Source organism: Sphaeramia orbicularis, chromosome 7 (genome assembly GCF_902148855.1).
Source record: "Sphaeramia orbicularis chromosome 7, fSphaOr1.1, whole genome shotgun sequence".
NCBI lineage: Eukaryota > Metazoa > Chordata > Actinopteri > Kurtiformes > Apogonidae > Sphaeramia > Sphaeramia orbicularis.
In genome coordinates, this window is record NC_043963.1 from 27,138,646 (window position 1) to 27,166,254 (window position 27,609).

General features: G+C 38.2%; 1 protein-coding gene across 3 annotated transcripts in view; it reads right to left on the reverse strand.

Annotated features, from left to right (window-relative positions):
• Nucleotides 1–27,609, reverse strand: part of adcy6a (adenylate cyclase 6a) — a 54,659-nt gene extending 27,050 nt beyond the window's left edge. The window contains exons 1-3 of one of the 3 annotated variants that reach the window (XM_030138755.1): nucleotides 27,419–27,609; nucleotides 24,111–24,379; nucleotides 22,440–23,379 (exon numbers count right to left, since the gene is read on the reverse strand). In XM_030138755.1, the coding sequence (XP_029994615.1) occupies nucleotides 22,440–23,379; nucleotides 24,111–24,130 (960 nt within the window). In that variant the 5' untranslated portion in view covers nucleotides 24,131–24,379; nucleotides 27,419–27,609. Of the gene's footprint in view, nucleotides 1–22,439; nucleotides 23,380–24,110; nucleotides 24,400–27,418 lie in introns of all 3 variants that reach the window. The other 2 variants (XM_030138754.1, XM_030138756.1) reach the window with 2 other exon arrangements.

Consider the following 27,609-nt stretch of genomic DNA (forward strand, 5'->3'; position numbering starts at 1 on the left):
ATATTTCCGTACAACAATAAGTCAATATATTGTTATCATTGTTTCAAATGATTGTTAAGTTCAGAGTTTAAAACCACAAATAATCATCTGATTTCTCCAACTTTCACTCTAGACACAAAAAAAGAAAAAATAAACAAACAAAAAAATTAATAAATTAGTCAAAATTAGACTAAAAAAATTTAATTTATAAATTTTACTTAGTGAAAAGAAACAATAATTTCACATTTATCGCAATAATTATCAATATCAACTACTATATCCCACTAAATGTTCCATCTAGTTTTATTTTGTGCTTTCTTTATTAATATTGAGGTGTTAACACAAAAAAGAAGTATCAAAATGAAAAGAACACAATTTAAGAAAGGAGATCTTAATTCATGTTATAGTTAGTTGATTATTAATTCAGAATCATTGTATTGTGATGAGAACAACCTATGGCTTACATTTAAGTGAAATACTAGAGATAAAGTTCTAATTTATATCTGTCTATTAAGTAGAAACAGTGTAGTATTTTCATTAAATGTACATATTTTTATTAGATGGATAACTATTTTTAAATAAACAAGTACAATTCATGAAACTCATTTTCCAGAAAGAAAACGCCTTAACTGGGACAATGATGAAAATCACTGCAGCAGAAAATGTTTGTTTCTTTCAGTGTGAATGAAATCTGTTAAAATGTAGCTTTTACAGACATTTTTCACTTTATATTCCACTGTTCCACTATTACACTCATAACCTTGTTTGTCTTGTGGATATCCTGCCATTGTATTTTACTGTCCCATAATGACTTTCATCCAGTCACTATTAATAATCTTAATAATCACTAGCGCGTTGACCCGTGGGGATTCACAAGGTTTTAGATGTGGTAGTTTTTATGCTGTTGTGTGTTCGTGCATGCTGTACTGCATTTGTCCAGCAGTCACCGCCAAAGCGTTCTGGCCATAGTAACAGGATTGTAAGGCTGCTGTATTCCAAAATTACTAGTATCTCCCAAAATATTGGCCCTATCAACTTGCCCTTTTCTCTTCCTTGACCAAACATACATAAGTATGCCAAACTACAGCAGTCAGTTCTTTTTGGATTTTGTGTGAATCCCCAAACACACACACACACACACACGCACACACACACATGCACACACACACACACACACACACACACACACACACACAGAGGCCACTTGGCTTTTAAAATATAATGGCCCTCATTTTGTTGTGGATTGAAATCAAAAGTAACAGAAAAGAATTGCATGCATTCAGAATGCATTCATAGCAAAGTTATAATAGTTTTGGATTTTTCATTATAGTTTACTTTTATTTAGTTTTGACTTTTTTTCTCTAATTCAGTTAATTTTAATTAGTTTTTAGAGCAGGTTTTTTAGTTTTTATTGGTTTTCATTTTTTCTAAATGCTTAGTTTTAGTATTAATTTTAGTTTTTTCATATCTTTTATCTTCTTCGCCGTTGTATTCAAATAAATCTCATACGGGACTGTGCTTCCTCCCAACTTTAGTCTCCATGTTTCCAGGTAGAGTGGGGACAAGAAGAAAACTAAACGACAAGTGACGAGAAGTGACGGACCGTGAAGTACCATATGGTGCCGCTAGCTAAAATTGCTAGAGCGAAATAAATTGCTTTTGTATCAATCCGACGCTGGCAAAGACGAAAACGAAGGGAATTTTATCCATAATTTTTATATGTTTTAGTTAGTTTTGTAAGCACACAATACAGTTTCAGTTAGTTATCGTTTTTTTTCTTTTAATTATAGTTTTTATTTATTTCAGTTAACGAAAATGTTTTTTTCAATTCTAGTTTTCGTCATTTCGTTAGTTTTCATTAACGATAATAACCTTGATTCATAGTTACCTTCTATATTTCTTTGAAAGGGCTTTCCTTCATTACTGTATGACTTCATCGCATTCACATTACTTGAGGACTTGACTAAGTTTACAGGTGTAACACACAGATTAGGAAGAAGTATGTGTTGTTTTGTATTGACATCAACGTGGACCAGAGACTTTTACACGGGACTGAACATGACGGTTTATTGCGAGTCACTGCTGTCCTGTGTCCGGATCCACTGAATTATGGTCCGTCTGATCGGAGTCTGCGCAGAACGGTCTGTCACCATGTTATGGTGAGGGTGGGGGTGGGGGTGGGGCGTATCCGGAGGGGGACGTTAACAGGCCAGGTCTGACTGGGGACTGGCGGAGTGGAACTGGGGAACAGCAGGAACCAGATCCACCTTGTTAGTGTGTGATCACAACCACACCCAGTTCTTCTGTCTGTCGTTTCGTTGATCCAAATCCAGCCCACTCCCAATTTGTGGCGGTGAATGGGCTCCTTCACGGGCCACCAGTAAGCCCACTGTAATTTTCAAAACAACTAATAACTCCAAAAGTATTGGTCATATCAATAAGCTGTTTTCACCTCTCCGATCCTTGCCCCAAAATACATAAGTACTCCAAAATGCACAGGCGAGCTCTGTTCAGTTTATCAGTTATAAAGCAGACACACACACACACACACACACACGGGCCACTTGGCTTTTATAATATAGATAAGGAAGAACAGTGAGAAGGCATGATACATTTAGAGTATGTGTTATGTAAAGTCATGACTAGGGATGTAACGGTATGAAAATTTCATATCACGGTTATTGTGACCAAAATTATCATGGTTATCATTATTATTGCGGTATTGTTGAAATTGTGTTCAAAATGTTCAAAAAGTACTAATACACACACACAATTTAACCAAGTTGTAATTTGAAAAAAAACAACAAAACAAAACAAAACAAAAAAACCAAATAAAATAATAGTGACAATGTACCTTCTGTTGGCAGAAACATTCAAATATTAACCTTTAGTGATCTGAGCCTATTTTGTCTGTTTTTCAGTACTTTTGATTTTGCTTTTATATACTACATAAACAAATGTTTACTATACCCATGTTGGGATCTTTTTTTTCAGCATAACTTTATCTGTATCATCTGTCTATTATTTTTTCACTTTAACCTACGATAAAAACATAAAAGGACAAAAAACACAAAAAAAAATATAAAATCCAATTTGAAAAATGTATATAATTTATTGCATAAATAACACAAAGATGCTTAACAAATCTTTTCAAAGACTTTAAAAGTGAATATTGGTTCCAAATATTAGGTATATACAATTAAAATTGTTATAAATTAAAACTATACTCAAATATTTGACATAAAAGCAGATCTTTACATAGGGTTTTTTCCCCTAAAAGTGCGGTAATCAAACATGGTTATCATGATAATTAGAATTTAAATGGTAATACTAAGCGTCTGCAATTTTACCGCAGTTTATCGTTATACCGGTAATCGTTACATCCCTAGTCACGACAGTGTTAAAAATGAAACGCAACTAGAGCCTTTCTGCTGTTTTAGGAGAGCTTTCCGATAAGCAGATGAGTATACAAAAGATAAGGAGAGAAATAAAATAATGAGGCTGAGATAGATGCATGTGAGTAACAATAGTGTATAAAAGTAACACTGTTTACAGTATCAGACACACAAAAGACAACAAAAAAAGGGGTGAGGTAAAAAAAAAAAAAAAAAAAAAGAAGAAGAAAACCAGCTCAAAACTGAAGACTGACAGATCATGTTGAGGTTAGGAAGGAAATGACAAGATTCAAAGCAGGATGAGGAAGGGAAAAGTCAACGTGAGGATGACAAGAGAGAGAAGAGTTTGAGTGAGTGAGATCCACAGAGAAAGAAAAGAGAGACAGACTGAGACGGAGAGCGGGACAGATATGGGCCACAGTGACATTAGGCAGATGGCTCAGAGCGCTCAGCTCTGTTTACATTACTCTCACTGTTCAAGCAAAAACAGGCATGAGACAAAAGTGAAACCTGCAGCACGATGTGTGTTTGCAGACGAACGCCTCCCGGCTGCCTGTATGTGCACAATCAAGACTTTTAAGTGGATATGGGTTTTCTCTCGATATGTAATGAGCTACTGTTCGAATTTATCTGTTGAGATTCTCACGGCATGTGTATCACACTCCATGTATCTGAGCTCACAGGCTCAAACTAATTGCTTGCTTTTCTCAAGAGGGCAAGGGCTAGTGGGTTTACAGAGTACACAGTAAGGCTGTGTGTTTACGTAACAGCACTCCACCTCTTTAGGAGCTCCGCTTGGCAGCATTTACCTGCTACCTGTGTCTGCCACGCTCCCACTGCAAGGACAGGGCAGCTGCTCATCCCCTCAGTGCTCAGCAGAATACTCATTTATCTAAACTCATCACTTATTACCTCACCCTGTCCTCCTCTATTTTGCTGCTTTGGTCCTGCACCATGTAATCCTCACTACCTGACAAATCCATTACAAATATTGCCTATGTTTAGTCTGCAGTGTCAACAATATATAATGTAATCCGAATCATCATCACAGGAGACATCACATAGTTGTTTTTTTTTTTTTTTTTGTTTTGTTTTTGTTTTTTGCTGTTAAAGTAGTCGTCATATCCCCAGGGTTGACATTATGGAAGCAGCCAGCCGGCCAGTCTGTGGAGAGGACCTTGGCCTAATCCCTGGATATCAAAATGGCATTATGTAAGCGCTGCTCTGACCTAGGCAGGACAGGCAAAACAGCAGTAATACTGGCTATTCAGCACAACATAGATTAAAAATATATTCTGCCACAAATAAATCCTACCAAACAGGGATCTTAAGGAGAATTCAAAGGCTTAAGCAACAAACGATCAACATGATGCTGGGAGGATGCAGAGTTAAATCAATGACAAAGCCAAAAAAACAGATTTGGAGGGGTTCATAACTGACATTTTTCTTATATTTTAGGAAAAATAAAATGTTTTCATATGGTTAAAAACAATACATTGTGTGTTTGTGTGTTCAGTTAATTGAATTATCATGAAATCACTTTTATACATCACATTCACAACCTTTATTTAACTATATTATTATTCCTATATTTATCAAAATACGTTATGGTTGTACATTAACAAGTCCTTTTCCTCCTTATATATTAGTATCTAATAATTATTTATAAAGCTGGGTTTAAAAACTCATTTGAATAATGTGATGTTAATTAATAAAATGCAAAGGTCTTTTTTTCCAATACATCTATTAGTCACACCTGCACTAAAGAACACACTTATTGGTATTTGATGTGTTAAATAAAAAGTGCATTAATGTAGTTGCTTTATGATCAAATTTAGTGAAAACCTTGATGCTTTTGATTATGTCTGAGTAATAACGCACAGTTCATAGCAAGATATGAGTAACATTGTTATTGTTATTGTAATATTCCTAACAAAACTAATACTGAATCAAACTGGGATTGAGCAGAAATGAAATAATTCAGAAAACCAGTGTTGATCTCAAGCCTCTGTTACCACATCTGAAAACCCATCACGATACAAATGAACTTTTTTAATCTTTGAGTTACATAAATGAGGCATATTCTAGATATTCAGTGTCAAAACAAACAAGCTGTAAAAGTAACAATGCTATCCATTTGCACGTCGTCAGTAAACACTACACCTTCCCTTTGGATTCCAACACTCAGTTAATGAAAGCTCTTTGAAGCTACTGTCTAACGCGTTAGATGAGCAGGCCAGCATGAGAGGACAGCTAATGGAATATCCAGAAACTTTATTTATAATTTTTCTCCTCCTTTATGATAGATTTAGCACAGCAGCCACTTACTTTAGCAGGAAGTCTGTGGTCCTGATAGTGACTCTATAAACATTGACTTTTAAGGCCATCAGGCTCTTTTTCAAACTGCGAAAGAGTTTTATTAGAAAAGGAAAAGAGCCCTGGTGAGTATGTGGACAAATGAGACATTCAGACACCAATGAAATGAGACAGACACCAGTAAAATGTATCAGGAAAAAATTCATTAAATGATAGTTAAAAGGACCAGCAGAAACAAACACATGAACTAATGAACATTTTCCATAACAGACACGTAGGTGTAACAGCTACAGTTTACATTTAACTGAAGCATGGCTTGGCAAACTCACATGTCGTTTTTTTTTCCTTTTCTCCTTTTGCAGTAGGTTCCAACCACGCAGCAGCAAGTGACCTGCCCTGCTTTAATCCTGCTCTCCATCCCACTTAACAATACTCAGTGACACCCGGCACCCAGACACCGGTCACAAGACACTGTGTCTGTGTGTGCACGCAAATAGAGGTGCGTGATAAGGTTCTGTCACTGTATATGTAATTTTAAATCATACATTTCATCACATCAATTCATCATGTTAGATTATTTTGATGTTCTTTTTTAAGCTTCGATATATAACTAAAAACAAATGCTGTATATGAGTAGGGGTGTAAGAAAATATCGGTACACCAGTACATCGTGATATTATATTTTACAATACTGTATCGATATTTAAAAATACAGCATCGATATTTTTCAGGTATTTATTAAAATGCAGATATTGTGGAGGTTCATTTTAGTTTTTTTGGTTTTTCTTTTTTGTTTATATTTTGTTTATTATTATTTAACTCTCTTTTATTAAATAATATTAGTTCCTTTGTTGGGATTGCACAAAAATAAGCAACAAAAATTAGTTATGAACTAATAGAATATGAACATTTGAACAGGATCATAAACTGTAATGTCTGTAAAACATAATTTAAGTTTTAACACAGGAACATTTTGTGATATAGCATTAGATCCTGTTTCTGATCAAATAAAAATGTGTTTTGTATTTGTACATATTTCTGGTGTAATTCAATTCTTCAAGGAAATAATAATTTTAAAAAAAGAAACAAACCAAAAAAATTGCCTTTTTAACAGTATCATGATATATCGTGATATATCGTATTGTGATCCTAGTATTGTGATTTGTATCGTATCGCCAGATTCTTGCCAATACACAGCCCTATATATGAGGCACCATTTGAGTTAAAAGCAACAGTAAAACTAACTGGAAACGTCTGGTGATCATACAACTCCAGCTTTAGTACAAATTAGACCAATGTTTTCAGATTTTATTGGCTTTAGTTGGTTTTAAGTCCTGCTGCCCACATCACAAAACCCAAACAAATTCAAAAAATTATGTGAGAGCCCAGCCCTGATTGTTCCAAATATACACCAAACACACTAGCTTCTACAGTGTTTACCACATTGAAATCTCCAGTGACGGACACATTTCTAGCATCCCGTAACCCAAACCTACACACAGACGCACAAAACCGAGATGTCTGATGCTCCCCTGACACATGGTACCACTACTGTAACATTTCACCACCCAACCCAACCTGAAACTGTGTGAGATTATGGTTTTATTTAAATGTCTTCTAATGTTCTATTGTACCGTGCTGCATTTGTGTGTATGTTATATGATAAGCTTTTCTCTAATGTTCTCTTTTTTAATATATCTCTGCAAATGCACAACAAAGAATAATCTTTTTGTACATGAAAAGTAGACTAAGCGCAGTGCTGTGCAGAAGTCTCAGGACACCACTATGAATGTTGTTTTAGTAAAGACCACCACAAATACTGATCACACAAATGCAATGTCATCTTCTTCCTGGACATACAGGAAAAATGTACAACATTAGGCTTCTACAAACCCAAGCATCTACTATTTAGTGTGACCTCTTTTTGCATTTGATATGCCTTTAACTCGTATGTTCTGACAATACGAGATCTGCTCCGCTAGTCTTCTGGTGTTTTATGTCAGATTTCATTCGACGAACTCGTACAAATGAACTCGTATGAATTTAAAGAAACTTGATCATTGGACTAGTATGAATTTGCTTTAATTTAAAGTAACTTGATCAATGTATATATATTAACTTAAGAAATTTGATTTGTATGGATTACTATATGGTTAAAGACACTTATACTTAGGGGTGTGTATTGGCAAGAATCTGGCGATACGATATAAATCACAAGACTAGGATCACGAAACGATATATCACGATATATCATGATACTGTTAAAAAGGCAATTTCTTGTTTGCTTCTTTTTTTTTCTTTATAATTATTTCCTTGAAGAATTGAATTACACCAGAAATATCCACAAATACTAAACACATTTTTATTTGATCAGAACAGGATCTAATGCTATATTACAAAATTTTCCTGTGTTAAAACTTAAATTATGTTTTACAGACATTACAAATTAAGAGCCTGTTCAAATGTTCATATTCTATTAGTTCATAACTAACATTATAACCTTATTTTTGTGCAATCCCAACAAAGGAACTAACATTATTTAATAAAACAGTGTTAAATAATAATAAATAAAATATAAACAAAAAGTAAAACAAAAATGAACCTCCACAATATCTGCATTTGAATAAATACCTGAAAATATTGATACAGTACTTTTTAATATCGATACAGTATTGTGAAATGAAATATCACGAAATATTGCAGAAACTATATTTTCTTACACCTCTACTTATATTAAAGTTACTGATAACATGAGATATTGTGCATCGCATGTCACGTGATATCGCAGTTAGTAATCTATATTTAAACAACTGTGTGTCATGATCAGTCCCATGTCTGATGATGGGTTGTGGTCCGAAACGTCACTACTTGTGGGGAATAAATATTTTTTGGGAGCTCACAGGTTGTGCGGACCTTATCTGAGTCTTTCATCCAAGATTTAATTCAACACATGCCTTATGTATTAAAGGTTTTTTACTGATCAGGTGACTCCTTGTTGTTAAAATACTAAATACTGACTGTGGAAGTCATTTAGTTCTGATTATTTGGGTTGTTTTCTTATAGTTTGCACATATTTCCCATATTTTCTTGCTCTATCTGAAGAAAAGAGACTGAGAAATAAACATGTATCCTCAGTGGAGCAAGAGTAAAGTACTGTAGTTCACTTCATTTCAATTCAGTTTTGTTCAGGAGGACCTTGTGAGGGGCTGACCCATAACTGAATTACACATTACTAAGATTAAATGATGAAAAATATCGTTACAGGGTAAAAGCTCTTGAGAGGAAGACATGAGAAGTGCATGTCTGTGTCGCAGTATATTTTACTCGATAAATCTCTTTACAACTGCACGCAAATGTATTGTGCTTTGACAGTTTAGATAATGAAGACATGCAAAAACAAGGTGTGGCTATAACGCGCAGGTCTTATGTTCACTTTCTTGGCTTCACGTTGACGTTAAAGGGCTGATTTGAAACCTGAAATCACTCTGGGTCTCTTATACATGAAATATGGAGATGTGATGAGAGATGAGGCGAGATGTCTTTATCATTCTCTCTCTGCTCGTGCTTCTTTCTCAGCCTTGTGAAAGGTTCTGCTTAGTGTTGGCCCGAGACTCACACCCACAGAGACTGTGAATTTTCAGAGATGGCAGTGCAGCTTTCACTTAGCAACTATCACCCACATTCCACATCCTCCCTCGAAAGACCTGCAATACCCCCACCCAGGTTCAGAGAGGGTGCAGCATGGAGACCAGCTTGACGTTGAGGGGTTGTGTGTGTATGTGTGTGTGTGTGTGTGTGTGTGTGTGTGTAGCAGTGGGCTGATGACTTTGTCTTACAGGCTCATTATAAAGCAGTAGCACAGTCAGAACATACTGTATTTACCTGCTTATCTTTGGAGCTACAACCGCCAATTACTTTCACTATGAATCTTTTTAATCACTTCAATCATAAAATGTTGAAAAAAATAAATAAACCACATCTCCGAGTCCTCGGCGAGTCAATTAATCAACTTATAATTTCAAGACAGCTTAATTTCAAATAAAGTTTTATGGACTACTGAGTTCACCTTAATCCACAGAGTGCAATATTTTATGCGGACATGGAAAAAAATCATTTAGTGGACAGTGCTAAAAAAAAAAAAATAAAAAAAAAATGTGGAGAACAAGACGCTAAATTTATAAGACCATTTCCCTGAGGGAGCAATGACTGATGGGATATTGTTGTTGAAACGGGGCCAGTTAGAGTACAGCCAGAGCTCATTGGCCTTTTAGGAGCATCTGGAACTCCTTAGAACATCTGTGTTAGATCAGGCTCTGTAAAACACACTCTGGCATCCCCATCACAAAGACAGAGCTTTTTCCTCACGACAAAAAAATAAGAGTCTCTCCCATAGGTTGGCCCTTATCTTTCCTTGAAAGCGTCCGTTATTTATTTCCATATTCTTTCATTTCAGTTATATTTTTTTTTCCCCGCTGCCTCCCCGTGTCCAGTCCCTCGCTGTCACTTAGCCTTTGTGAAAGAGTCTGTGTATGTGTGCAGTGCCAGGCAGCTGCTTGGTTTGTGTACTCAGCCCCAGCCTCATGTCTACACACGGCTCTCATTGCCCTTATCTGAAATGACCAGAACCACATCAACAGATAAAGAGTCAACCCCCGCCTGCTCACTGAGGCCGGGTGGTCTATGCACAGTCTGGAGGTGAACGCTCATCAGCTCGCTCAGATGCGCACACACACACACACACACACACACACAACTTTACATACAACAACAAATGTGTTTTTTTTTTTTTTTACAGAATCACCACCAGCTCAGGCTCGTCATTTATGCAAACTTGCGATTTCTAATTGTCAATCAATCACACTGTTTGGAGCCATTCCTATCCTATTCCAAAATTTTATCAATGAAACAAAGCTGTGACATTTACACATTTAAACACACGACTTTAATAAATTAATCTTTCATCACTACATGAGGATACTCCGCTTTCCAATTGTTTATAATCTAGTTAGTAGTTCTCTGCAGTTAAGGAAACAGTAAGTCTACTTCAACGCTATTACTGACAAACATATGTAAGGTTTTATACACCATTTATATTATTTGCTGTTAAAATGTAAGCACAGGCACATACAACTATTTCATTTATCCCAATTAATCACTATGCAGACAGATGACAATAACATAGACTTGAGACTCACTCAGCCTCAAATAATAGATAACAAATAAATGAACATTATAAAAAAGTCCCCACTTAGTCGATGGTGGATAGAATAAATGCTTGAATTAAACATCTGCTTGGACGAGACTTACTTTGTATAATTCTACTTACAACTATGACTATTCTGAGCTAAAGGGCGATTGGATTTCACTTAAGGAATAAATAAAGTCCATGTCATCTGAAACTATTAGTCTGTATATCAGTCTGTACCACTGAACTGTCACTCATCTGTATCAAATGATATTTGCTGATGCTTTTGATCATGAATCTGTCCAAATTAATTACTAGGGGTGTTAGAAAATATCGGTTCTGCAATACAATCGCGATATTTCATGTCACAATACTGTATCGATATTAAAAAGCACTGTATCGATATTTTCAGGTATTTATTCAAATGAAGATATGACGGAGGTTCATTTTTGTTTTTTGGTTTTCTTTATTGTTTATATCTTATTTATTATTATTTAACACTGTTTTATTAAATAATGGTTATTTGAAGCATCCTAAAAGCACTTTTTACAGTCTGACAGGCAGATGTTAGTTCTTTTGTTGGGACAAAAATAATGTTCTGATGTTAGTTCTGAACTGATAGAATTAGAACATTTGAACGTGATCTTAAACGGTAATATCTGTAAAACAATTTAAGTTTGAACACAGGAACATTTTGGGATATAGCAGTAGATCCTGTTGTGATAAAAAAAAAAAAAAAAGTGTTTAATATTTGTGCATATTGCTGGTGTAATTCAATTCTTCCAGGAAATAATTATTTTTAAAAAAGAAAAACCCAAAAATTGCCTTTTTAACAGTAACATGATATATCGTCACATATCGTATCGTGATCCTAGTATTGTGATTTGTATTATATCACCAGATTCTTGCCAATACACATCCCTATTAATTACAATAATGTGATGAAAGGCTGATAGACTTTAATATATTAACATTTTTTAAATTTATAATGATGATGTCTTCAAAGAGAGGGATAAACGGCAACAGAAGCAACACAAAGAAATAGACAGTAACATCAGTATCACCATCAGTTATCTGCACAAATGTCATTTTAACTCATAAAGACCCAAACATCCATTAGCAACCAAAACCATCTACTGATATAAACTGTTTAATACCTGTTGATCAATTAATCCTATCAACACATGAAAATAAACTGGGGTAAAATATAGTTTGTCATCTTTTCATGGTTATCAGATATGACCCATTTGGACGTTCAGAGGCTCCGTAGTGAACGTGGAAACACAATCATCTTCGGCAACATTGATTCACCAGTAAAATCCATGGAATTTGATAAATGACTGTGGATGGAGACACTTATTTTATGTTTAGCTAATAATATATTTTAATGAAACAGTTTTCTCTGTTTTTTGGTATAATAACCTTCAACTTTAATCTGAGCTTTTATGAACATCTATATGATCAGTAGATTAAATTTTGGAAAATACTGGATTTTCACTAGAAAAATGCAATATACAAAAGATAATATCATAATAAATGGTGACAAATCACTTAAGAAATGTTAAATATAGAGAAAAAAAATAATTTGGGAACGACCACAAAAGTAACACTGGGTCTTTATGGGTTAAACATAAGTATTGGTATCATCCGAGAATTTTGCAATCTGTGCATCCGTATGTCAAAACCATGTTAGGGGAATATGCATAGAATAAATTACCAAAAGCAGGAAATGAGTATCTTATTGTTGCAATATTTATGATCTGTCAGACCAGGAGATGGAGTATAAGTGCAATAATTACTTAACTGCTACCCAAAATGTAATTTATTCAGAGGCCAGTCACAATACATCCTATTACAATGTGTGTTCTTAGGCGAAAAACACACAGAATACACTGTCAGCTCTTTTCCTTTGTCTAGTCTTTGTTTTTAGTGAATAAAAGCATTTCTTATGTATCAACATAAAAGTATGACTGATGACACAGATGTCTATTAATAGATGTATTTTGTTGGGGTTTTTTTTCTATTTCTTCTCTGTTTTCAGTGAGTATTTTTTTGACGATCACACACTGAAACACAAGCGCGTACATATTACATGAACACTGGTCCCGAACAGTCATGTAAAGCTAATGTTCCTGATTATACTAGCCATGCTCACATCCTTTATTACCTCGCGTGTGTGCGTGCGTGCGTGCATGTTTGTGTGTTTGTTAGCAAGATAACTGAAAAAGTTATGGATAGATTTTCATGAAATTTTCAGGAAATGTTCACACTGGCACAAGGAAGAAATGATTAAATTTTGGTGGTGATCGGGGGGGGGGGGGGGGGGGGGGGGGGGGGCTGGCTGATCTTTCTTAGCAGAGGTCTGCGCTCTCCGAGTGCTGTTCTTGTTCCTCAGTTGGATTGTTGTAAATATGGTCAGGGACATGCTGAGGGTCCTAACACTGAAAAACTACACACCACATGCACTTCTGTTGGCAACCAGGCGGGTGTGACTTCTGTGGAGAGAGTGTGAATATGAAAATGATAAAACTGAGAGACAGAAACAACAGTATTTTTGTTTAAAGAAACACAAGATATGCATAAAAAGTGTGCACGCTTGGGGAAAATGGAGAGGTTTTCTCAATTCAAGTAAGTCTAACATACTCTGGACAGACACAGATTTAAGCGTGACTACTATTGTTGAAAAAAAAAAAGCCACTGAAAGACATATGTCGACATTAGAACAGCGTGAAGCACTTGTATGCAGTTTTAAAACTAGCCAAATAAAGTCTAGCTTTATATAATTAGCACAACTAGGCCTGTCACAGTTATCACATAATTGCCGTATCACAGTTATTTGAGCAAATTGCAGATTTCTTAAATAGTTGCAATAATCGTCTCTGTTCACCTGAATGACAAACTGATGGATGAACCCAACAGATGTCATATATTTCCTTCAGTATTTCTACATAATTTTTCAACCTTTCCACAATTGACTGGCATTCTTTTAATGATGTTATCTTGTTGCATCCCCATTCTTCTGCTGTGGTTTAATGGCACTAGAGCTGCACAATTAGTCGGATGGCAATAGTACTGTCAGCCTGTGCAATTATATAATCGCAAAAGGCTGCAATTCAAAGGTCCAGTGTGTGTACGGTGATATTTTGGATTCAGTGACAATGAGTATAGAGGTGTACTTTGTAAAGCATGTAAAATGGAAGATGCTGCATAAGTTTTTATACTAGAACAAGGACATGGACTGAAATCACAATGATATATAGTGCACTTGTTCATGTTATTATTTATGTCAAACCCTCCCTCTGTAAGGCTTTTCACTAAGCCCTAAAACACAGAAATACATTTTTGACACATTTTAAAAGACCCAGTGTGTGTCCAGTTATATTTTGGATTCACTAACAATGAGTATAGAGGTGGACTGAGTGAAACATGCAATTTAAATCCTGTTACATTAAGAAGGTTTTACACAAGATCAAGAAAAAAAAATATGAAATGATCAGTGATATGTGCACACATCTTAGTCTAAATTAATCACATATTGTACATTTATTCAAGCAGTTATTTATGTCAAATATTCCCTGTGTAATTTTTTTTTACTAAGCTAAAAACAGAACGGAAATAGAAACCGAAATGTATTCCAGCAATTTAAAGTCCCAAGATGTGAATGGTGACAATGCATGTAAAGGTTTACTGAGTAACACATGCAAAATGGAGGCAAGGATTAGCTAGATGTGCATATGTCTTGATATCCAAAAGACCTGACTAACTATGACATATAATGCATCTATTTTAGTCATAGAAATATATTTTTTTATTTGTGTTCCAGTAATTCAAAGACCCAGTGTGTATGTATGTGTGTGTGAGATGTGATGTTTTTGGATTCAGTGACCAGAAGTTTGGAGGTACACTTTGTAAAATGTGCAAAATGAAAGCTGTCATTCAAAGTTTTTTTTTGTTTTTTTTTGTTTTTTAACCCATAAAGACCCAGTGTTAGTTTTGTGTCAGTTCCCAAATTAATTTTCCTCTATATCTAATCTTCCTTAAGGGATTTATCGCTGTTTATTAAAATATTATCCTCTGTATTTTACATTTTTCACTGTGTATCATGTATTTTCCTATATTTCATTTCCTAAATTTAATTTAGATGTTCATGAAAACTCAGAGTAAATCTAAAGGAACAGAGAAAACTGAAGAAAAAATTACTTTTTCAGTAAACTGTATCATTAACTGAACATAAACCCAGCGCGTCCATCCACTGTCATTGATCCAACTCCATGGGTTTTACTGGTGAATCAATGTTGTAGAAGATGACGGTGTTTCCACGGTAACTACGGCGCCTCTGAACGTCCAAATGGGTCATATTTGATGACCATGAAAAGATGAAAAACTGCATTTTACACCAATTATTTACATGGATTGATAAGATTAGTGGATCAACAGGTTTTAAACAGTTTACATTAGTAAATAATTTTGGTCGCCAGTGGATGTTTGGGCCTTTATGAGTTAAATAACATGTGAATGTATGGATAAAGTGGGTTATTGTCAGACACATTATATTATTTACTTTCTGTTAATTCTGTTAATTTGGGTCTTTATGGGATAATTTAATGGATTTTTGGAGAGGGATGGGCAGATTTTACCATCATCCTTAAAACAGAAGTTCATAATTAAAGTTACAGTAATGCTGGTCTACTATAAACAAGCATGAGAATATAATAAAAGAACCACAATGATGTCAATAAAAACAAACGCACATAATATAAAATATGCAGGTAAAAAAATAGATCAAGAACAACCTACTGTACTATTACTGGACTTTCCTCACTTATTTAAGTTATTACCCAAGTAGGGATGTAACGATTACAGGTATAACGATAAACCGCGGTAAAACTGCAGACGGTTAGTATTACCGTTTAAATACTAATTATCATGATAACCGTTGTTTGATTACCACACTTTTTCGGAGAAAAACGCCTATGTAAAGATCTGGTTTTATGTCAAATATTTGAGTACAGTTTTAATTTATTACAATTTGAATTGTATATACCTAATATTTGGAACCAATATTCACTTTTAAAGTCTTTGAAAAGGTTCATTAAGCATCTTTGTGTTATTTATGCAATAAATTATACACATTTTTCAAATTGGATTTTATATATTTTTTGTGTTTTCTGTCCTTTTATGTTGATATAGTAGATTAAAGTGAAAAAAATAATAAACAGATGATATAGATAAAGTTGCGCTAAAGAAAAAGACCCCAAACATGGGTATAGTAAACATTTGTTTATATAGTATATAAAGGCAAAATCAAAAGTACTGAAAAACGGACAAAATAGGCTCAGACCACTAAGGGTTAATAATTGAATCTTTCTGCCAACAGAAGGTACATTAAGCCTATTATTTAATTTGTTTTTGTTTGGTTTTTTTTTTGTTTTTTTTTTTGTTTTGTTTTCAAAATACAACTTGATTAAATTATTTCAGTGTGTGTATAAGTACTTTTTTGAATAGTATATAAAGGCAAAATCAAAAGTACTGAAAAACGGACAAAATAGGCTCAGACCACTAAGGGTTAATAATTGAATCTTTCTGCCAACAGAAGGTACATTGAGCCTATTATTTAATTTGTTTTTGTTTGTTTGTTTTTTTTTGTTTTGTTTTCAAAATACAACTTGATTAAATTATTTCAGTGTGTGTATAAGTACTTTTTGAAAATTTTGAGCACAATTTCAACAATACCGCGATAATAATGATGACCGTGATAATTTTGGTCACAGTAACCATGATATGACATTTTCATATCGTTACATCCCTATACCCAAGTCATATCTTCTAAAACAAAAACTAATAAATGATTAGACTTACAACTATCCTATACTAGTGGCATCAAATTCTTCATCTTAATTACTGGTACAACAGTTGTCAGGCACAATTGAAGACCCTGGTGCTAAAAGTACTAAAGTCACATTTTTGGACAATTCAAGTTGAGCATATAAACATGTTGTATTTGTTTAACTAAGTCCACCCTATAAATATTTTTCACAGACTTTTTTTGCGACTGCAGTACTTTTAGCACCAGGGTCTTCAATTTCATGATGATGATTTCCCTAAACACAACTCTGTAAGGTTGATTATTCAAGCTAATATAAGTTTTCAAAGGCTAAAAACCTATCTTGCCCTATTTCCACACAGTGAGGCTACAAACATGCACAGTCATAGCGAGCCGACCGGAGATAAGCTTTTCTGAACCAGACAACAGCCAAACAACATCCTGTCGACTCCCCACCACCTCCACTCGTATGACCTCTCCTCTGTCATCGCCATGTTTAATTATGGACTGTCAGATTTCAACAGCAGGGGGGAGGAAAACAATACACAAACCACTGCAACAGCAGCATGTCTAGAAAGCACCGACCCCACCCCCGTTACCCCCCCACCCCTTTCTCCTCCTAAACCCCCTGCTCTCTTGATTCCCAGAAGCAGTGAAAGGCAGGAATCAATTTTGACCTGATTTTTTTTGTCTTTATTCGCAGTGAAGGTAACCAAACTGTATACCAGCAAGCTGAACTGGGTCTTGGCGGCTGCTTGAGTCGTAGTTGTTTCCATGGCAACCGCTGGACCTACTGAACACAAGCACTGAGGGAGACACTTAACAATGCTGTTTATTCTCCATCATTCTCAGAAGTGATGCTAAACTGATCATCCTTTTCCAGCGCTCTTATTGGTCCACAGATTGGCGGCAGAGGTATGTGCGTGTATATGTGTGTGTCTCTGTGTGTATTTATGTGTTACTGTAACCATGTAATCCTAACTTTAAGTAAGTAATTTCCAGCAAGGCTCAAAAGACATGAAATATATTTAGAAGGAGAGATCTATTCTTGTATTCACTGAAGGATCAAATCACATTCATCTGTATCAGGATCCTCATTGTGACACAGCCCGTTGGGATCTTTTGCGTAAGCTGTTGTGTGTTTTGCATGTGTGTGTGTATGTGTGTGTGTGTGTGTGTCCCATCAGTCAGCATCCATCCTGGTTGTGAGCAAAGTGTGCATGTGACAGGTATCCTCGTTAAAATGCTGCTGCCGCGTTAAACACACAAATTATTTATCAAGACGGCTGTAGAAGGACTGCGTGGGGAGAATATCGGATTCTCCTCCGATCACGCCGCCTCACTGCCTTCTCTTTTCCACATGCCGAGTGTCTCATTCTATCGCTGCAGCTTTGCACAGGTGATCATTGGCTGACACGTCCTCCACTGGGATCTGGACTCCCTTGTTGTGCGTGATACACACGAGGTTATTATAGTTCCCTGCACTGGAAAACTGTAACAGCTGATACAGTCGATACCGCATGAGATTCGTTCCGATTAAATGCATTTATTCTCTGCATAACATCCTGGAAACTGGAAAATTGAGTAAATAACCTTTTGGAAACTTTGACGTGAGGACTTGCGTATAAATTAAGCACATTACATGAGCAGTGCATTCTTATTTAAACTATACTTCCTTATCTTATCTAATGAACACAAAACACACTGAGAGGGAGCTTAAGAAGGAGACAACTGAAACATATTGACGCTATCCTGACCCAGAGTCCACACAGAGGCCTGATGTTCCCTCTGTGCTGTCTAATGGGCTTTTAAGGGCTTAACCCACCATCTTCTTTGCCGTAATCAAAGATCAAGTATCCAAAAATGGATTTGGTAACACTTTACTCAAGTAGAGTGGCAAAAGGAGGAATTATTTTAGTGCATATACAGTACAGACATCCTATCACCATGTGTGTGTTTTAGGGTATGTGAATAAATGTGCTTGCAGAGAAAAAGGGGGATAGGGTGACCTGCCTGTTGCTGTGACGCAGACTCTGATAAGACCGCTCTATGTGATGCAACAGTTAGCCGAAACGCCAAGGGCTGGGTATTTTTAGGAACCAGTCTTTGACCTCTCACAGCATTCGAGTCAACAGCATCCACACAACAATACTACCGATTATCAGAGGCCATAAACCCAAATAACTAGGCTCGAGAAGTGAAGGAAGCAAAAAAAAAAAAAAAAAATCAGTGGACATTTCTCTACAGCCCACAAACAAGTAGCATGTAAATAAATTGTCCCTGGGATTCACTGCTGCTTTTTTTTCCTGGTTTAATCCTGGACAGATGCACAAAAACACACTCAAATGTACACCCACATATAAAGGCAAGACAATAGATTGGCAATTTTTTCATACAGCAACTCTGACAAACATTCAATAAAGACTAAAGCAGAGGGCGTCAACCATAACAAAGCATGGGATGGTGTTGGTGCATGTGTGCATGGGTAGTTGGGTGGGATACTTCTGCATGTGTGTGTGTATGTGTGTGTGTGTGCATGTACTGTATGGCTCTGACTAATTGTTTTCAGCTGAGGAGACTAAGGATCATAGACATGGAAAAAAATTAAAAAAAAACATGAAGAAAAGAGGCTCCCGTGCAACTGGACTGGATGTCTCGTTATAAACCGTTACTTTATGTTAAAGATGATCGGTGTTTGGTCGAAAAAGGTAGCTCACACTCCTAGAAAGTGCAGTTTATGGTACGAATATGTACAGAATAATAAATCACTCAAACTGAGGCTATGATCAGACACTCAGTTCTACTATACCCAGCTGTAAAAACACACACATTAACCAGAGCCAAGAGCAATACAGCTCAGGAAACATGCAAACGGACCGCATGTTTAGAAAGGTTTAGATGGATTAAGGACTATCAATTTCAAGAGCTGAGCATGAAACCATGGAATATTGATATAGCAAACACAAGCATGTCTACAGACAGTATTCACTTACACTGACTCTGTTAGAAGCGACAGTGTACTGTACTGAACTGGCACACACTTCCATTTAATACAGAAAAGAATCCCAACAAAATGTCAGTATGAAATGACTGACAGCTGGCCTACCTTTCTGCAGCAGAATTTGACTAATTTTATTAGGTAACAACACATTGTGATGATGTTCTTGGACCCTCTTTGACCAAAACAGTTTGACGCATCAGAAGAGGAAAAGCGCAGGTGTGAATAGTGAAGATGGCTGGATTCCATTTAGCTGCCTCGGCTTCATGGTCCTGGGATTGTGAATGCTGGCTCACTTCACACTCTTATGGCTTTCTGGGAAACTTACTTGGAATAGAACTGAACCATGTAACACCTGTGCTTTTCCTGCTATGACAACTCGGAACATTCGAAACATGGAATGTGAAGAGTTTGGAGGTCACTTTTAGGTGATTTACCAGTGTGTAGATAAATATACAAAGCAAAAATGTATTTGTTCAGTGACAGAAACTGATCTATCCAATATCAATATAAAAATACTAACTGTTTGGCTATTGCTTTGATTTAAATACACAAGACATTTGGTAATTTAACTCAGGTCTGGACTCCTTTTCAACCTCTAAGAAAAGAGGATGTGAATCTTTTTAGAGCCCCACATCATCACTCATCGACAACTTTATCATTATCTCTACCAATCCAGTGAGGTTAATGAGTTATTGGTGAAAGAGGAAATACTTGCACACAAGCGTGAAGCGGTGATTGATGACACTGTATTACTGTGTCACACAGTACACAAATGACCTTAGGAATAAACAGCATTGCTGAGCTGCAGCTATCTCATGACATTCATTCACTTAACGATGGCAAACAATGTTGTGGCCTGTGATGGATTGTGCTATGGTATATCAAGCATGTTAAAGAGCACACAGTAGTTAGTGTGTTCCCACGAATCTGCTTTTTTCAGCAACAGTCCTGTACTTTACTTAATAGCATTACCAAATTGTACCCCTCGTAGTTGACACCTTCATACTTCACTAGAATACCTCCAGAACACTGTTGTAGTGGTGGAACATTAAGCCTATATCCCTCTATTGTTTTCATGACATGGTCTTCCCATTATGTTTTCCAGACGTCTCCCAGAGGAGACCTACAGTTGTAAAACAGCTACAGTCAAACAGAATGCAAGCAGCCACCATAACGTGGCACCCCCCCTCGGACTCACCCCCGTCACCCCACCCTCAGAGAAAAGAACAAGGCGTCCCTTGTGTGTGAGTACAGAGACCTGAGTGATACTGCTTTATATCATGGTATTCTCCCACTGTCCCACAGCTCACACTTACGCAGCCGTCCAGTCGGGGCGCTTCATTCAGCCCACTGACCTTCAGCACGCCCCTAGGTCCTTGGCATGACGCACAAACAACACACTGTACGACAAGACCCATAACCCTGCGAGTCCATGTAAATACACAGATGCAACATGGTGACACATACATGGTGACAAAACACACAGTGACACAGTTTTATACCATTGCATCGATAACAACGTGATGAGAAGACATTTTAAATGACGTCAAACACGGTGAGACAATTCAATGAAATTTCCATTACTCGTCCCTGTTTTTCCAGTTCCTCAGACATACAGGTTATAATTCTCTTCTCACTGTTCCTAGTTTCATTCTAGAAGTGGTATAGTAGACCTATGTCCCCACTTTGAACCTTAGCACCACGCCAGCTCTGGAGATTGATCTGGCACCATCCACTATCTTTCTGGAAAAGGAGGAACAAAATCTCTCTGGGCTCTTGTCGATGTTTAGTGCAGGATGTAGCATTGGATTTGACTTTACTTGTCTCTGACTACATTCTCATGGTCAGTACTTGGCACTTGGTTTGGTTTCAGTGCAGATGTAATACTCCCTCAATGTAGCTAGCTGGTTATCATAATGAAACTGCTGCCACAACATCTTCCACAAGTCTTTGTTAGAATTTTTCCATATCCTCAACTCACCACCATAGTTTTTAGAGCTGCCGTTTAATTAGTGTAGTATAATAAAATAATACATTAAAACAGTGGGTTTGCATTGATAGTGATTCTCTCTGACCAGTGAGTAGTTTGTCATGTTTTGGTATCACTTCAGCTCACATGGACCCTCCACAGTCGCATTACCAAAAAAGTACAGAGTACTATCCACAATGGTTACCCAACGGAAAATAGATCAAAGCGATGGAAAATGACCAGATGATTTAATGTCTGACCCAAATTGCCTACATATTATGTACCATGTTTTATGTTGTCTAGGCCGGTGAAGTAAAACACTAGCCTGACGTAAGTAATAACCAGAGCCAGGCCACCTTAAGACAGCTACTACTTGGAAGAAGTTTCCACATTCACCATCACTCACTCTTCTTACACCAATGACATGATTAATGATGTAATTGTAGCTGTATCTATTTAAAAACGATGAACAGCAGTTGACTCCAGTCCTAACTACTTCAAGAACCACAACATGTATTTGATGGACACACCAAAGGATTTGTGAGTCTAAGGTGTAAAATGTTCAGTATTTATATCAATTTAAAGATATAGTATAGGTTTTATACCAACCACAGCATTTGTGAAAAACAAAAACTGCAGTGCAAAATATCCAGGTAATAATAATTAAAATAGTAAACCTGAAAAATGGAGATGGAGTCAAAAGTTTCCCATCTGCTCACCATCAGCATCACTTCGATCAAACATGACAAGGAAAGTGAACCTTTTCTTACCTGTTTCCAGAGGAACTTGTCTTCCTGGTTGATCTGCCAGGTGGTGACCACATGTATGACGGACAGCACCGCTCCACTTAGCACTGCCGCTCTCATCCTCACAGGCAGCAGTGTGTAGATGATATAGATGAAAAACACAGACCACCAGATGCCTTCTGAAGCACTCCGAGGGGCCACCATGAGCACCCCGAACACCTGTACCGACACCAAGACGCCAATCACCAGGTAACTGACCATCCACATGTAGTCCTGGTGGAAGCCGTTGCGGTTGCACACTACCATTAGAGCCATGAAGAGGGCCATTGCCACAGAAAGGGCTGACGAGTAGGCCACGTGAGGGGGGGCGTGGACACAGTGGAAGGTCAGCATGATGCCGCACACGATCACCAGGACCCCCATTAGCATTGTCAAGGAGCTCTGGTTCAGCCTAAAGAAGTAACGCTGGTAAAGGCGCTCCAGTTTACGAGACTGGAATTTTTTCGACTGGAACACTCGCACCACCCTGAGCCAGCAGTCCGCAGCCGTCACCACCCCTGCTGCGCCATTGGGACCCTCATCACCCATGTCCCCACTTCCTCCGTTACATCCCCCTTTCCTCCCTTTTAATTCTCCATCCTCAAAACCCAAGTCGACCGATTTCAGCCCCACCCCTTCTCCGGGGGCCCCTCCCCTTTTGCCATAGTGGTCCTCTTGCCATCCGCAACGGACACCAAAGTTGCCACCACCTCCCACTGCCCCCGCCACCCCTCCGCGGTGGTGCTGATGGAGGGGGGCTCCAGAGGGGGGCTCCATAGCATCTGGGTCCCGCAGACAGCTCATGTAACGTGGGTTGCAGAGAGATGAGCCTCCCTTCCGTTTGGACTTCTTGCCATTGCGCTCCCCCCACGCAGTCTTGCGGTCATCCACTCTGGCGACTAGGAAACCACTGAACCAGGACATTCTGTGAGAGCACAGATAGGACAGTTTAGCACAAGGACATGTCAAAATTAGATGACTACATGTGGAATAAAACCGAGGATAGACTAATGATCACAAACAAACAATTATCAATAAAATAACCCAATATCCAATGAAATTAAAGACGCGCTATTTTGGTTCTAATGCAGCTGCCTGTTAAACACCACACTGTTGTCTCAAGCAACGCCCCTGCTTTATCTACACAGCACAAGCGCACAAGCAGTTCACTATGAAGACCTAAAAACAAAAAGAATATGTATGCTGTGTCCCATTAAGTTAGAACAAAATATGTTTTCTACCTCACCATATGAAATGATATGATTCATTCTTCATAGATAAAGTGTTACTGGAACTCTTTATGTAATCATCGCATCTGGTCAAAGGTGACTACTGATGTGCATAAACAGAAATAATAAGTGGAATGTGTCTGAAAACAAAATTATTCCAACATTATGGGCAATGCTCAATTTAGATAATAAAACTTGTTATTTTAGTTCAGTTAAAAAAATCATAATAAACAGCCCTGACATGTTATTGAATTGTACTTTCGTCATGTGATTTAATAAAGGCATACTCTATAACTCTATAAGTTGACACCAACATATTAATTTTTATTGTCTACTTTGTTGCCAATATTTGGTACTGGCCCAGAAAAAAGACATATACCTTGATCCTAACAAAAACCATCTATTCCCTATCTGACTGCCCCTGTACCTGTTTGGGTTCTGGTACATGTCCCAGCCCTTTTTCTTCCAGTCGGTTCACTCATTTATCCCTCTGGTTGATATTTTGAAGAATTGAGGGGTATGTAGAGGCCACACTGCAGGGCGGCAGCGTGGAAATGACTGGATCAGGTCAAAAGGTGCAGCGGCCACTTCAGAACGCTCCAGATGTTTATGCCAGAGTCAGTGATCAGAGACCAAGGTTAATGAGAAGACCAGTCTCTGCTGCCAGGCCTATCTCCAAGGCTTCTGCTGGGTCTGCTGGAAAACCATACAGTGCACTGTCACAAACAAGATAAAAGATGGGGGAACACGTCTTCAGTGGTGCCTTTAATATGAGCAGTGACTAGATCAGGTGAGGTGTGTCAGAACAGTAAATGCATTTTAATAGTTTAATGGTATTAACTGTTGCTTTTTTTTCTTTTCAGGAAATCACATTGTACTGCATGTCATGTTTAGCTAAATGTGTATAAACCACTTCTTCTGGATTAACAAATACACTGGAGATTCATGGATGAACCTCAGCTTCACCAGAACTACAGAAGAGGACAAGGATGATGATGATGAGGAGGAGGAGGTGGAGGAGGAGAAGGAGGAGGAGGAAGCTAAAAATAGATTGTAGGTCTAAGTTTTTTTTGGGTTATCCCATACTTGTTCTATTTGACCCCTGCGCAAAAACCCACCCACTGGTACAGATGCAGAAAATCTGACAGCAACTTGGAGTCAGCTGGGCATTGGATAAAAGAATGGCTGCTCTGAGGCTCTGTTAAATATCACAATCAATGATAGGAGATGAGTAATAAATACAGATAAATGCCACTGAACAACAGGACACTGTCAAGACGAATATCAAGTCAGCTATGGAGTACATACAGCATGACAGCTCTAGAACTGCGAGCCCTGAAGCACTAAACCAAAAGCAGCTTAAATAACCACTAAAACATCCTGTTCATCCTCTGAACATTACATTACATGTAAGACAGACATGTCCTGTCTTCCTGGAAAAAAATAGAAATGTAAACATATCATATATGAGTTATAGGAAAACAGAAAGTGGCGCCTGCTGTGTGATTGGGATGCGTCTGAGAGGTAAATGCACTGGATTCACTATTGTCCATTTTAGCTCTCTTCAAGTGAGGCATTTCCTGAACATGTCCGCTGGATGCCCCAGTTTCTTTGACATAGCAGATGTTAGTAGACTGGGGTGCATGTTTACACATACAGAAATTAGCTCCAATGAACTAGAAAACCTATAATTGTGTGTTTAATGTATGTTATTAGTACAGGTGATATACACTGTTTTGATTCATGAGGGTACAATATGGCCTTTATAAGTCAGTGTGGCCTGCTGGTCAATATCCTAACAGATCCTAAATATCCCACTAACGGCCTCTGTGAACTTCAAGTAGGCACATTTATGATATTTAATTAAGCAGACCTGGTTAGATTTATAGTATTTATACCTCTTAATGTTCCTAAAGCGTTGCATGACGTAATACTAATAGTTTAAGCATAAAATGTTCTTTCTACCTTAGTAGATGCTACCAGCTGATTTTACCGGGCCTCCAGACGCCCTAAGCTCCGCACAGTGCAGAGGGACACGCAAACGCAACACAGCCGCTGCTGCAGCCGCCGCCTCCTCGACCGGCATTTTCACCGGAGAGGCATGCTGGGTTGTTGAGGCAAAAATAGCATTTCCTCGCTAGATCTTTGCCTACATGCGCCTTCTCTGGCACGCATCCGTCCAAGCCATATCCCTCCTCTCTCGACAAGACTGAAGGAGAACCCCCCCCCCCCCCTACACATACACACCCTCCCCTTCTCTCACACACCTCTCCTCTCCTCCCACCTTCACCACCTCCTCCTCCTCCCCGGCTGCGTCCCTCTCTCCCCTGCACAAGGTCGACCAGCTTGTACCCATTTGCAAACGTCGCGGTGTTGCCAGTCGCTCGGTGTGTTTGCATGGTGCTTGGCTGTACACTCCGGTTTCCCCCACTAGCGCTAGAAGAGGGTGGATGGGGGTGGGGGGGTTTGAAGGAGGGGGTGACTGACTATTCCTAGGGGACATTTTCAACCGGACAGTCGCTCCAGTTGAGTTCCAGCCCCAAAACAGCGCACATGAAGTCATTGATTGTCGGCTTGTTTCTCTTGGACATATCCGGGGCTGCGCATGCATCTCTATCTGTGAGGCTCAGTTGTCCAGATGATAGGCTACAGATGTGAAAATACTAGATAAGGCAATTAGGAGGGAACCATACCCACATGGAACGTTTCAAGAACACGTCTCCGTTTTCTTGCGACTTTTACAGATCTCCTTATCGTGTGCGGGTGATATGTTTGCGCTGTGGTGTAAAATGCCATGCACAGGCCGTGTGAGAGGGCCCGCATTCAAACAGCGTAGGCTTCTTGTTACATAACACCGTGGCCTATGTGACAACCATAGCTGGGACCATGAAACCATTCCGCTGCGTCCAGTAGCCCGAGTTAAAACACAAACACGCAACTGTCAGCGGGTTATTTTATTAGTATTATTATTATTTTGTGCAAAATATCCTTCAGTCTGCAGCAAAGCAGTAGCTCTCCGGATTAGTGTATTGACAAACATGCGTCTTTGGTAAATAAACAGATATAAACACCGTAATGCTGCTGCACATTCCTCAGCATCAGCCAGTGCATGGAAGGATAGTGAATTATTCTCCCCTCATCTCCTTTTTTTTAATATATGTATATAATAATAAACCTACTGTGTGCGTAAAAACACGAACCACACTATGATGAGTATCCTATAAATTGTGATGTTAAGCCTAAAGTTGTGTTACTGCAAAAAAAAAATAAAATAACTGCAGCTGATGTGGATTTGTTCTAAGCATCCGATACGACCTGCCATCGCCTCCGGTCTGTGGATGTATCCTATTATTAACACTCCTGAGGACTGTCAGCTGAAAAAAGTCACACAAACGCACAGTATTGCAGCTCATCCTTTGCCCACACAGATATGTTGTTATTGGCCGCCCGTGGAAAACATGGACTGACCGCGTCTCCTTCTTCCCCAGCTCCGGTGTGAGGCAGTGAAGGCCTTGGAGCAGCTGTCGCCTGATCTGTCATTCACTCCCAAACTGAGTCTGCATGGACACGAAAGTGGCGGCGACGGATCCGGCTCACAGCAACAGCGTTTAGGAGGTCGGTGTGACAGGCGAACATATATAATATATGTGGGCCTGCGGTGTGCAGCAGCAGCAGCAGCACAGTCACACATACACACACACATATACACACACATATACACACATACGGACTCACCGTGATCATCTTCTGTGTCTATTCGCCGACAGCACCGCAGCGCGCGATCCGATCCGTGGTGGTAGTCGGTCGGAGCGGCCAGGGTGGAGGACCATGAAGCCTGTCCGAGGATGGTCCGCTTAAACTGGTCACCCTGTGGATCTCCTCCTGTCGTCTTCTCGCTCCACTCCCTTGCCTCTCCTCCCCCTGAC